Here is a 12,774-nt window from a genome sequence, read left to right as displayed (position 1 = left end):
AACATGCAGATGTACCCGGGCGTGCGCGCAGAGCGCCGTCAGACCCTCATCTGAGCAGGTACCCTCTTTGAAGCAAAAAAACAACACTGTGCACACAAAGGCACACACACTCCCACGTGGATGCACAAGCTTTGTCTGCTGAACAGAAGACAAGTTCACAGGAGAGTCAGGTGTACGACAGAATGAGAGCATGGATATAGAGTGAGACAAGAAAGGGAAAGATATACATGCCTTTACTAGCTAGATCTGCAAAATACCTTTTGTTGACTGTGGAAGGAACTGAGGTTAGTATAGATTATGTGCTATTGTAAACAAGTAAGAATAAATAAGATTTATAGGATTATTCAACACAAGGAAATTCATGCACTTAGCTCGCTTGTGACTGAATCAATATGCCATAAAGAATAATAGCATATACACTGATGAAAGTCCTGTTTTTAAGCTGCATAATTACCCATCTCTGCACGGCTTAAATGTGTAAGCTCTTGTTTGTCAGTTATGGAGCGTTTGTATTTCCCGCACAGCTTCACCATAACGGTTTTTCACAAACAGTCATGGCAATAGAGCGATCCAATTCAGCCGAATGGGGAGAGTGAGATGAAGGGACGGGAGAGTGGGAGGAGAGGAAGTGGTAAAAGTGGATTAACACAACAACGGAACAAGTGAGCCCAGTGGGGGGATGGTTTTCGGGGGGTGAAGTTGGAGGATGAAAGCAGGAGGGGTGGGGGGGATGAAACAGCCTGGCTCAGTGGGGGGTCGCCATTGCCATCCACAACAAGCAGAACAAATCAAGAGCTGGTTGATGCCACAAGTGAGGCTTTTTTCCATTCCAGCGTCATGGTTCAGCATGTATGACTGGTGCAGCAGCGGGCACCAGCTGGGGAGAGTTAGGCCTTTTTGTACTGTGTTGTGGTGATGACACACACACACACAAAAGGAGATAGAGGGGAGCCTGTGGAGCTCAACGGATGCAGCGCAACTCTGCTATAGTTCGGGAATTTGACTCACTCAACGATTTATGAGGCAAAAATGACAAGTATTTGGTGATTCAGAACAATGGGGGGATTCTTGTTCAAAGCAAAAAGCATTATGAGGACAGAGCACTACAGTGAAACACATCATAATAATGATAAAATGTACTGGAGATACTTGTATGGCAGTCTGACAAAAAGAATCAACTTAGGCTTCCACACAAGCCTGTACTCCCAGTGTGGTAGGGCTACAACTAACAATTTTTTTTTTTTTTTTTTTTCTACACACATTGTCTTGCTCAAGGACACATTAAAATGTAGACAGGAGTGGTTTGGGATTGAACCACAAGCTTGCGATTTAAGACAAACCCTGGTGTAACCAACTGAGCAACAGCCTCAAGCACTATGTTAAATCTCTGTCAGGCTGATTACTGTTACTCATTACTCAGTACCACTACTTTTGAATGAACACAGGTGCTCACAGTGAAGCTGCTGTGAGTGTTGAGCAAAATAGACCCATTTCCCGCTCAAATAATCTGTGAAAGAGGAAAAGGTGCGCAGCTATGTGGAGCATAACACGTGGTCCAATTCAGTCAGAGGGCTGCTGGTAGGAGCCTCGATTTCTGATTATGTCTCAGAATTCTTCTGTCCATAAACGGTCTATGCAGGAGTACTGGGGTATATTTTTGATTGTTCGGTCACTGCACGAACATGATGCCTTAATCTTACCTCCAGGCCGTCGCTTCAAACCTGGCACTGTTTTTCTAAAAAGTTCAGTTCAAGAAGTAAATGAATTGATCAAATTATTTAGTCCATCAAATGCCAGAAAATAGTTAAAAATGACCATCACAAACTCTTCAAATGTTTTTTTTTTTCCAACCAACAGTTGAAAACCCAAATATATTCAATTTACAATGAAATACTGCTGAGAAAATCAGCAAATCCTCACGGTTGAGATGCACGAACCAGAAATTGTTTGGCAATTTTTGCTCGTTTAATAACTTAAAAACAATTACTTGACAAAAAATTTGCTGCTGATTATTTTTCTTGTCATCTTCTGTAGTACTACTTTATGCAATGATTATGTAATAAATGTAAGTTTGGCACTTTGGCTGTCACTGTTATGGATTTTGGGAGCCAGAAGTGACCCGAGGAGATCACATTTGAACGAGAGGGTGGAGGTGTGGAAGAGCGAGGGGTGGAGCTGACTGACAGTTTGACGGGATGCCTGCAGAGGGCCTTTCAGTCAAGGTGGTTAGCCCTCAATGATGCATTACTTTAAGTCTTAATACAATTTAAACCTGGTGAGTTATATAAAAGTTTACCACACCATACAGTTGTCATGAACAGGGAAATTAACTATGTTCTGTGTTCTAGCTATTTGGTGGCTAGGGCAATGGCTTAGTCCTTGTTTACTTCCTGTCAGCTACTGCATTGACAAAATTTGTCTTGGGTCATCTGATCACAAGTGGACAGCACTAAAGACTGATCATTCAAACCACTTGCCAAGGAGTCTGGGATGCATTTGACCACATAGCTTTTGCAGTGCAAATGCATCCTGATGTGTCCCTGACAAGGACAAGCTAGCTTTGTGGGACTGAGCTACGTTTCGTCAGCAGCTACAGAATTTTTTTTTGCCTTCATGTTACATAACCTGGAAAGTTATCCATGAAAAATGTCACAATTACTTTCGTTACACAAGACTAAATTCCATGACTTTCAATGATTTTACTAATTCCCTGACTTTTCCAGGCCTGGAAAACAAGATTGTGAAATTCCATGACTTTCCAGGTTTACTATGACCATGGGAACCCTGTCTATAATTTGCCCATTTTACGACGAGTTGAACAAAGTGTTACATGACCATTCATTATTTTGCCCTATGGAAGGAGACGTGTTGAATTCTGCTGACAGCGATATCTCCAGCCTTACCGACAGAACCACTAACATGGCTAGCGAGCAGCTAACAAGAGTGTAAACATAACAACTGTGTGCGGGGCCCTTTGACCTTCAAGCGTAAGTGACGCAGGCAGTAATGAAATTTGAACACAAGTGGGCAGCTGCAGATGCATAAGAGACACAGGTGTGAGGGACGATGTGTCACAGCTGTCCACTTGTGTTCGGATCACCGAAACGCGTGTTAATACCTGGTCTAAACAGGCTCAGTAGGCACAATTTGTGAAATGTTACACTTCACTTTTGTTTTACAGAAAAAAGGATGAAGGAAGACTAATTTTTAATATGATGTCAATGGTGGCACTGCTGCTACAAGAAGGTGCTTTGGATAAGAGCAGCCTTGGAGTGGCATTTTCATTTGAATCCACATGCCCACTTTCCCACACATCAGCTCTCTCAAAGTCAGTGTGACAACAGAGAGCACTCCAGGTCCTGACATCTGGTCCCGGCTGTTAATCTTCACTGACCAATCAGCGCAGGGTCAGGGGATGAGTGACACTCATAGCAGATAAAAAGCGGTGATGAATCTTCTTCTTCCATTCCTCCCTCCCTCTCCTCCATTTATCCTCCCAGTCACGCACAGCCTCTCTCTGCCTCGCTCTCAACCACTCATTACTGTAATTGGAGGGTTTGGGGAGATACGGCAGAGAGACAGAAAGAAGGAGAAAGAAAGAAAGGTTGAGAGAGAGAGAGAGAGAGAGGTTTCTGGAGGTCAGAGGCCCGGCCCTTTTCCACTCTCTCTCTCTCTCTCTCTGCTCTGCGTTTCTTTCTCTCCCACCATTTCTCATTCTGCCTTTCTTTTTCTAAATCTAGAGGCGTGCATTTGCTTTGGCTTTTCTTTAAAGATGCATGTGCTGCATCAAAGCTGGCTAGATTTTCAAACAACATATCAAGTTTCTAAGGGCTCTATTTCTCCTGCTCCCTTCACTTCCCTCCTTCTTTCCCTCCTCTCATTCTTCCTTCCTTTCTTTGTTTAACCACAGCTGCTGCGTTTTGTCATAGTTTTGGCTTACTGGCCTCTGTCATTGGGCTGGGCTGAGGAGTGTACGTGTGGTTGTTTATGTGTGTGTGTATGTGTGTGTGTGTGAGTGTATGAACCCGACAGGCGAAAGCCAAAAAGAGAGAGGGAAGGAGAGTGTTCAGGAAAAAAAGACAGAAAGGAGTGGGAGGAGACAGCAGTGTTATCAGCTGAAGTATTTTCTGTGTACAATGGAAAAAGGCCAGGTTAAGGGCGTGAAAATAGCTTAAAACAACATAATGGATGCTCCAATCAGCTGTGACCAATTCAGTAAAGAATAAGAGGGAGAAGGACAGAGCAGGTCACTCTCAAAGACAGAGGAAAAGGGAGAAAGAAAAAAACAAGTTAGGAAGAAGAACTTTTAAGTCTAAACGAAACGGCTGGAGATATTCTTTATTCTTTTTTACTGTCAACCCAAGAAATCCCAAAAGACCCAAGAAAAGAACTGACAATTAACTGACCCTTTCAGAGCTAGACTTGAATTATATGACTTGGACTCGAGGCTCCAGTTTGGACCCAATTTGACAAACTAAAAAGACTTGCAAATCAAGTGTGACTACACCTTTAAGAAGAGTAATATCATGTTATTGTTCTTACAAAAGTTGAATTCAAAAATAATGGCAAGGTAAAGAAATCTTCCACTATTCAACACACTTAGGGGTGTTACAGCTATGACCTTACTTGGTCTGACCATTACCTTATGGTAGCTGGTCCTGGTTTGTGCATAGACTGAATAAAATAATGGATGTAGCCACAGTGATGTGGACTTCCATTTTGAGGCCTCGAGTCTGGCAAAATGTCCCTTGCCATCATGGATTTGTAGAGCCAAAACTGACCATATTTGTACGAGAGGGCGAGAATAACACAAATGATAGCTGTTAGCTTGGTTAGCACAGTGCATTTACAGCAATGGCTAACTGTAATAATGCTACTGCTAATCTTTGCTCATGAAAAAGAGGCTTAAAACTGTTAAAACAAAACATACTGACCAGAAATACTGAATATGCGACTCTTTAGAGGGTCTTTCAGTGCAAGCAAATGCTGATTTTAGATGACCACAACATTACCTTTAACCTTCATGAATGGAAAAACACGCTAAAATGGCAACAGCTACGGCTATGCCTAGACTCTATGAATCTGGGGTTATACCATGGTTTCCTTACCTAACCAACATTGTCACAGTGGTACAGACACCACCCACCTGTTGCTCACAGCAGCCCCGCTCTTAATTATGCATAAATTTAAGCTTTATTAACATTTAAACGGTTGAGTCATATAAAATGTCACAGTTGTCAAGAATGTTGAAATCAGCTACAGAGACCAGAACAGTTTTTTGTACCAGGCTGTAAACAAGTTCAGCTCTGCTGTAAAGTTGGGCATTTTAATACGGAAATCTATGGGGGATGACTCACTCTTGGTGCCAGTCTCAAGTGGCCATTCGAGGAACTGCAGTTCTTCGCACTTCTGCCAGTGAGTTTCTGCTCATACAGATGTTAGCAAAGACAGATGTTGTGCTATTACTTGACATTACTTACTCAGTTTGCTGACTATTAAAGTAACACATGAGCTGTAAGTGTAGCCTCATACAGCTGTGTTGTTGTCCAAGAATAATTAAAAGACATCAATAAGCCTCCGTGTTGCACTGGTTAACATGTTCCTTCATTACATTGAACATGAGCATTGTAGTTTCTTTTGGGTTAAACTCAGATACACTGTCCAGGTGCTCCAAATGTGAATTCATCTGCAGCTCAAAATAATCCACAGAAAATGCAATATTTACTCCTGTTTGAGTGACGTTTTGTAAAACTACAGCGCCCGGAAAATTACTTTAGACGTTTTTTTGATGTTGCTAGGTGCCACAGACAAGAAAGGGAAGTTAGAGAGTATTGAAAGAACAACTCATTGTTTTCTTTGTTTTTTTGTGGTATTTGATGCCACTGAGAAAAAAATGAAATAGCATTAAATATGGATGAGAGGACCTTTAGCAAAAAGGATGAATGAGATACGTGTACGACATGAAGACAAATACGAAATACAAATCACATAAAAGTATAAATAAATCAAGATACATACGCTTTGCCAGTGATTAGAAAAGAAAAGTATGCAAATTTACAGCCTACATTAGCAGCTCTATGAGGGCCATACATAATATGTGTGCATGAAATGTCTCATTAGGAGCAAACTGTGATGTTTTCCCCCTCCATAAATGTGACATGTGGGCGGGAGCAATAACAACAGCCTGAAATTCAAAATGTCAAAATGTGATTTTTAAAAAATAAAAGAAGAAAAGAATAAATAGTGAGGACAGATACAGAGAGAGAGAGAGAGAGAGAGAGAGAGAGAGAGAGAGAGAGAGAGAGAGAGGATGTTTGTGTTTCTTCTACAGCAACCTCATGTAAGCCTCTTGTAATTGCTGGGCAGGGATGGTGGTGGTGGTGGTGGTGGGTGGGTGGGGTAAATATTATCTCTTCAACCCATCTCTGCCCCACCATAACCCACCCAACTCTCACACACACATACACACTCACATACACAAACACACACACACTCCTGCGCTGCCCGGAGCTCCAAATCCCTCAGACTGCCAGCCTAAGCAGTACACACACTCACACACACATATAAACAAAGGGGGATTAGATAGACAGACACACACACACTCTCTCTCTACACAAATAGGTATAAACACACACGCCCTCTGTGCCCCCACATTTTCTCTCACTCTGGTTTTTCATTGCTTGTCTTCTTGTCTCTGCCTTGCAAACTCACACTGCATGCAAACGGCAACACACACACACACACACACACACACACACACACACACACACACAGGTTAATATTGAAGCTATGTGTCTGTGCAGGGAGATGCTTCCATGCAAAATGAAGCACAGGGTGAATGGCCTGCAGTGCGCGTGTGTGTGTTTTCCTTTCTCCGTCGTTCCTCTGAAGCTACTTTCTGTCCTTTTAAGGCAGTTAGCGACTGGCCTCCCTCTCCCAGTCTCTCTTTATGTCTCTCCACCTGTCTCTCTCTCTTGCTTTCCTTCCATTATATATATCTCCCCTCTCTCTTGTCGTTTCTCCCCTCCACCCCCCCACCCCCCCTCTTTCTGCAGCTTTGTTTTTCCATTTCGTCTCTCTCCTATCTCCTCCTCAGCACCGTGGCAAGAACCCATCCATATAAGTCATTTTACCCAGAATTGAGCCTGAAAATCTCATTTTTCTTTAACCAAGTGGAGAAATCTGTCAGCGGGTAAGATAATCCCACTTGTTTCCAATGCAAATCAATTTACGTCAAGAATCTTTGTATCCTCAAGTGCCACACTCGAATCAAGTATGACAGAAATGGTGCGATCCTCCTTTATCCCATGTTTCATGACAAGGCTTTTATTTCCAAGACATTCATGACAAAAAAAAAAGTTGAAGCTGCACTCGAAGCAAGGGGAGTTATCTTGCCTCTACAGGCAGGTTTTTTCACCAGTTTTTTAGAAAAACACTGAAACTGAGAAACTTTTTGGTAGTTTTTTTTCCCTCTCCTTCCATATAAGAACATGTGCGTGCCTCTGTCCCCGTTTGCCCTGTCTGGTGTGTCTTAACCACAAGTGAGTTCTGGCCAAAGTGCAGCAGAGATGTGGGCCACTCTCTGCCAATGCTGGCTTTGCTTTGTCACACTAGAGCATTTTCCCCAGAAAGAATTGACGCCCTATCGACTGTTTCCCCCCATCCTAAGGCCTCAGATCCCACCACAACACTAGTGACGACTGTAGCATGGAGGGATGAGAGGAAGGCTGTATGGATAAAAAAGGAGAAGGGGAGGAGAAGGTGGGGATGTGTGATAGCGGCATGAGAAAGCTGTGTTTGAAATATCTCCACACCCCACCACCACCAAGCGCCATTCTCCTCAAGAGCGGCTGAAATCTGAGCTCTTTGTGAAAACGCCATAAGAGCATTTCGGGTTCATACGATGAGCCGCAGCATACAAAGCACAAAAGGGAAGGGGAGGGATAAAAGGCAAACAGAAAGAGGAGGAAGAGAAAGGAAGGGAGAGATAGATATGGGATGAAAGGTGGAATAGGTGGTACAGAGGTGAGAAAATATAGCTTTTTTCCACATATTTTTTTCCTGTCTTTATAGTATTTCCCTAATCCCCAAGAGAGAGAATGCAGCACTTCCCCTTTGAGGGATTAAAAAAGACTATTTCTCGGCTTGCAACAATCGGCATTGTTCAGTGAAGAAAGTCGGGCCTGGCTGCAGAGCAGGGCTAAGATAAAGAGTGCAAATGCAGTTGAGCGCTAGGATTAGACCGATGTATTGTTTTACAGAGGGTCGATTCGGCCTCTTAACAGAAATCAGACAGCATCCACCTCTGATATAATGGAAAATCCTCCCTGATTCTTGTAATGGAATACACTTTTGCAATTACTGGTTTTGTCTCAGATGTCTGACAAGATAAATCATTCCAGGGCCAACTTGGAGGATTCTACCAACAGCTGTCAGCCAATAAAATCCATCTTAAAGTCTGGCCTCAGTGGATTAAGTCGCAGGAAATAAAGTAAATCTGCACAAATTTTTTGTGTCAAGTTCAACTTTAACATGTAGATTTGTAGATTAGACTTGATAGTACTGCTCTTTGAGAGAACAGAGAGCTGCAGATGAGTGTGTTGAGTATAAACTGCTCCACAAACAAGGAATAGTTTGAGACAGTTAGTCACTTAGGAGAAGACAGTGAAATTGTCTGCTCTGAGTAGCAGGCGTCAGATTTCACTTATCAAGGGACGACAGTGAGGAAACTTAACAGACAAGACGATGGCAGAGGATTTGGTGTCAAAGCTAAAAGTGAAATTGCCTCTTTGGAAATATCTCAAATTTAAACCCAGTGCTAATAGGGAACCTGATAGTGTTAATGAGGTAAAAGAAGTAGGTTGCCATGAAGTTGGAGGTGTGCAGCCTGTCTCCTGCAGGTCTTCATTTAACAGCTCACTCTGAGTGTTCCTTCTTGTTCCATTGCTCCCCGCAATATTTCAAACTGACTGTTGTCTCTGATTTTAAACACATTGCATTTTCTGTGGCTACTTCATAATAAAGGTCAGCTCATGCCAGTTAAATGTTTTTTAATGTGAAGGTGCAGCAGCAGTAACTCATTAGGCTACAGCGCTCTAAAGATATTGAGTGTCATGAATGTAAAATGTCCAGGACTGGTTAACACTGGTGCTGTCACAAGTTTATCAACAGGTGGGAAAATTTCCTTACTGTGGCATCACACTTTCACTGGAAAATTTCAGTTCTCATTTTGGTCTCACTCCTCTACCAGCTGGTATTACACTCACCCTGGTATCGAACTGTCTTGCGTGGGACGGGGTTCCAGTTGAGACCCAACGACTTCTCCCATCCAACCAGAAACACCAGGAGCAAGACCTTTGTCCCGCCCATGGCTCCCATATCAGCTCCCATTCGTCGAAACTGGCGGTGAGTGATGGATGGAGGGATCAATCAGTTGATCAGAGGGACTCGAGAGAGCAGCCCGACTCCTGGCGGCCTGCCATGAGAAAGAAAAACCAACACATCAGCTGGAAGCAGCAATTCACTTCCTTTATTGGCTTGCTTGTTTATCAGAAACTTTTTTCTCAGAACAGTATTTACAACTTCCACATTTTTCACAAAGCCACACAAAGGAGTTCACACATTCAAGCTGCGCTGAAAGATAAATTTCTCACTCTGAAACAACATGTACTGTAAAATTTAACACGGTCATCAAAATCCACAATAGTGTAAAACAGAAATGAGTTATGCAAATCATTAAAACCAACAAGGACATAGCTGTAATCAGTGCCTGTGTATGTGTGTGTGTGTGTGTGTGTGTGTGTGTGTGTGTGTGTGTCTGCCAGTAAAAACAAACTAAACATTTTAATGACTTCTGGCCGGGGGGTTATGCAGGAAGGTTTTCCCTGTCCCTCCCTCACTCTGAGCGATAATCCAGCTATCGCCACTCAAAAAGCTCAGAAATAGCTTATCGCCGCACTCTTGTCAAGCCAATTCAGCAGCAGTATATTAAACTGGGGCTGAGTTATCAAAGTTAATTGGCGCTGGCAATGCATCAAACGCCAATGTGTTGAGAAATGAATGTCGAGGCAAGGACAATCCAATAGCACTGTGTTGTAAATGAATTGGTTTATACCTAATGAACATGTCAAGTGTGCGGCTACAGAGCGGCATTACAGTCCAATAACAGCACAGCATGATTGACTTGTTACGGTGCTGCAGGTGAGACTGATGTACAGGGCGAGGAGAGGAATTTCACATTGAATAGAACTTACATGAATAATGACACACCCTAAAGTTTGTTTTCACGTGCTTGTGAGGACCTGCCAGCCCTTACACTTTTACTGTATGTCATATCGGCGTTTTTGTATGAACTCAGTGACATCAATTAGAGGAATTGTGTTTATTCATAAAAGAAGTCACTTGTCACATAACTGTATTCATTTATTTGTATAAGTAAAGTGTTGAACTGGGAAAACAACTTTATAAATAATATTTTTAATAATGTTGGACTGCAGCCATCGGTAGATTTGCTGCAGCCACATGTGCTGACAAATTGCAATGATCAGATGATCATGCCAAGTGGGAGATTACACAGCTAAGAGGGAAATTACACGTTTGATGTGTTCTTCCACAAAACTGCTGGTGGATGGTCATATCTATTTAAAAAAGAAATCAATAGCAACATCCAGAAACCGTCCCCGCAACTGTAGGCCTCAGAAAGCTCCAAACAAACTAGGTTGTACATGTCTTTGAGGCAAAAGTGCCTCAAAGGTGGGGCGATAAAACTCTTCTTGGCGGCATCCCTGATCTCTCTCTTTGCGTTTGGAGACTCAGTGCTCTCGAATAAGTATTGCACTGCTGGAAGGATGGTCTTTTCATAAAACTAGGCTGTCTGTGCAGTAGAGAGATGTACATACTCTTGATACTGGTGCTAAATGGCCCGGGAAAGCAGAGAAAAAGGACTGTGGCATTTGTTGTTACTCAAGGAGAAAACCTATAACTACCAGAAAGCACTGCTACCAATATACACTCCTGGTGGTGGGTGACATAATGTCAACTTGTTCATGTGACACAATGGCGGCTGATAGGCAACAAACGATCTCGAATTACAGTTAAACAGCAAGCTAAAACATGTTTCTGAAAACATATGAGGTGAAATATAGGCGACACTGTAACAGAATCTTAGTTTATAGCTGATGAGCGCTGCTTAGTTTTACTGTTTGTGCTCAGTTTTTTGGGCCTCTGTTTTCACTGTGCAGGAAACAGTATAACAGTTACTAACAGTTAGCCCTGTCTCTGTGTGTTTGCAGATGGGTGGACTCACAACTTCACCAGCGCAGAGCTCACACTCCTGCAGCAACTAAAACCCATTCAGTTTCTGGTGTGGTGAAGTTGTGCTCAGTATATTGACAGAGTTGGCAGTTCAGCATGCTGTGATGCCACCAAAGTGTTTCAAAGTACGTCTACACTACACGACACTCCATTCACATTGTAGTTTTCAAATGGAGTACTCAAGTGGCATTGGTATCACTCTAAGGGCACTGCTATTGGTACTGGTATAGCAATTTTTTGAACATTACTCAGCTCTATACCTAATCGACAAAATATTGTGTCCACATATTTTACATAGAGACCTATTTTGTCTTGTTAGAAAGTAGTTCCAATCTGATTTTCCTGCATGTGACACTGTCTGTGAAGAAATGACACTGTTACATTTAAATGTCATTTTTAAATGCTGCGAGTACCACAAGCAAAGTTTTCTTCACTTTTATCATATTTAAATGGCAGCACAAATCTTAGAGATGTCAAAACCTCACCACAGAAAACCCAAACTATCTGCATGGCTAGATACCACTGGGAGTGGTGAAGCGAAAAAAGATGTGATTTTTGCAAAGTAATTTAGGGGAGCTGACCCTTTAATTTAGATTTAAAAGTAACGTATAATAAACCCACTGCATCTCCAACTCACTGACCACAATCTAAACCAAGTCTAATTACACTAACCTTAATACTAAACCAATTACTGAACTTTAACCTTACCACAGAGGCTGTAAGAAATGATGGATCTCTCTTAATGTTTGTGTTCTTATGAGGACCAAATATCCTCATAAGAATTGAAACACAAAGGCACACACACCATCTGTAAGCTTTCCCCTCTGCACCTGCTGTTGCGTATCATCAAGTGAAATGGCACCTTTGAAATGGCGCATGCTCATTGGTGAAGGGAATCCATTGACTTTTAAGCAGGCACAAAATGTCAAACTATATTTACTTCAACCCAGCACAAAGACAGAAAGTACCTCTGTACTTGTAGTGCATTCTATGTTTCCCACCCCCTCTTCCTCATCTGTTCCCACACGTGAATATTAAATTCCAGTGCTGGCAAAAAAAAACAACATTTGGCCTATTTGGTGGATTGGCAGGGGAGGTAATTGAGATTTGGAGATGTGTGTGTGTGTGTGTGTGTGTGTGTGTGTGTGTGTGTGTGTGTGTTTGTGTGCCCACGTCCAACCAGTGTGACTGTTATTGATTACACTTTTGAGGGGAAAATAAGAAGAGGCTGAAAGTAGAAAAAAAAAAAATCAAACACCCCTCCAACACTCCCTTGCCACCCTTCAGCATCAGATCAGATCATAGCGACGTGCTGTTAAATGAGCGTGCTTAAACGCTGGGTTTGGGTGTCTCCAAGCTTTGCGGTGCAGACTACCAGCTTTATTGGATCGATGCTGGAGGCCTTGCTGGCCAAACGCTTGAGTGAGCCGAGATTGAGATTGAGATTAAGAGGTGGAGATG

At 42.5% G+C, this 12,774-nt stretch overlaps 1 protein-coding gene across 1 annotated transcript in view; it reads right to left on the bottom strand.

Annotated features, from left to right (window-relative positions):
- sema4c (sema domain, immunoglobulin domain (Ig), transmembrane domain (TM) and short cytoplasmic domain, (semaphorin) 4C) overlaps positions 1 to 12,774 on the bottom strand; it is a 123,266-nt gene that overhangs the window by 49,900 nt on the left and 60,592 nt on the right. Inside the window, exon 3 of the mRNA XM_049578965.1 lies at positions 9,267 to 9,475. Within this exon, the coding sequence (XP_049434922.1) occupies positions 9,267 to 9,390 (124 nt within the window). The 5' untranslated portion in view covers positions 9,391 to 9,475. The remainder of the gene's footprint in view (positions 1 to 9,266; positions 9,476 to 12,774) is intronic.

This window comes from Epinephelus fuscoguttatus, linkage group LG6 (genome assembly GCF_011397635.1).
Source record: "Epinephelus fuscoguttatus linkage group LG6, E.fuscoguttatus.final_Chr_v1".
Classification (NCBI taxonomy): domain Eukaryota; kingdom Metazoa; phylum Chordata; class Actinopteri; order Perciformes; family Serranidae; genus Epinephelus; species Epinephelus fuscoguttatus.
The sequence above is the reverse complement of the archived record's forward strand: the minus strand, read 5'-3'. Positions and strand labels throughout refer to the sequence as shown.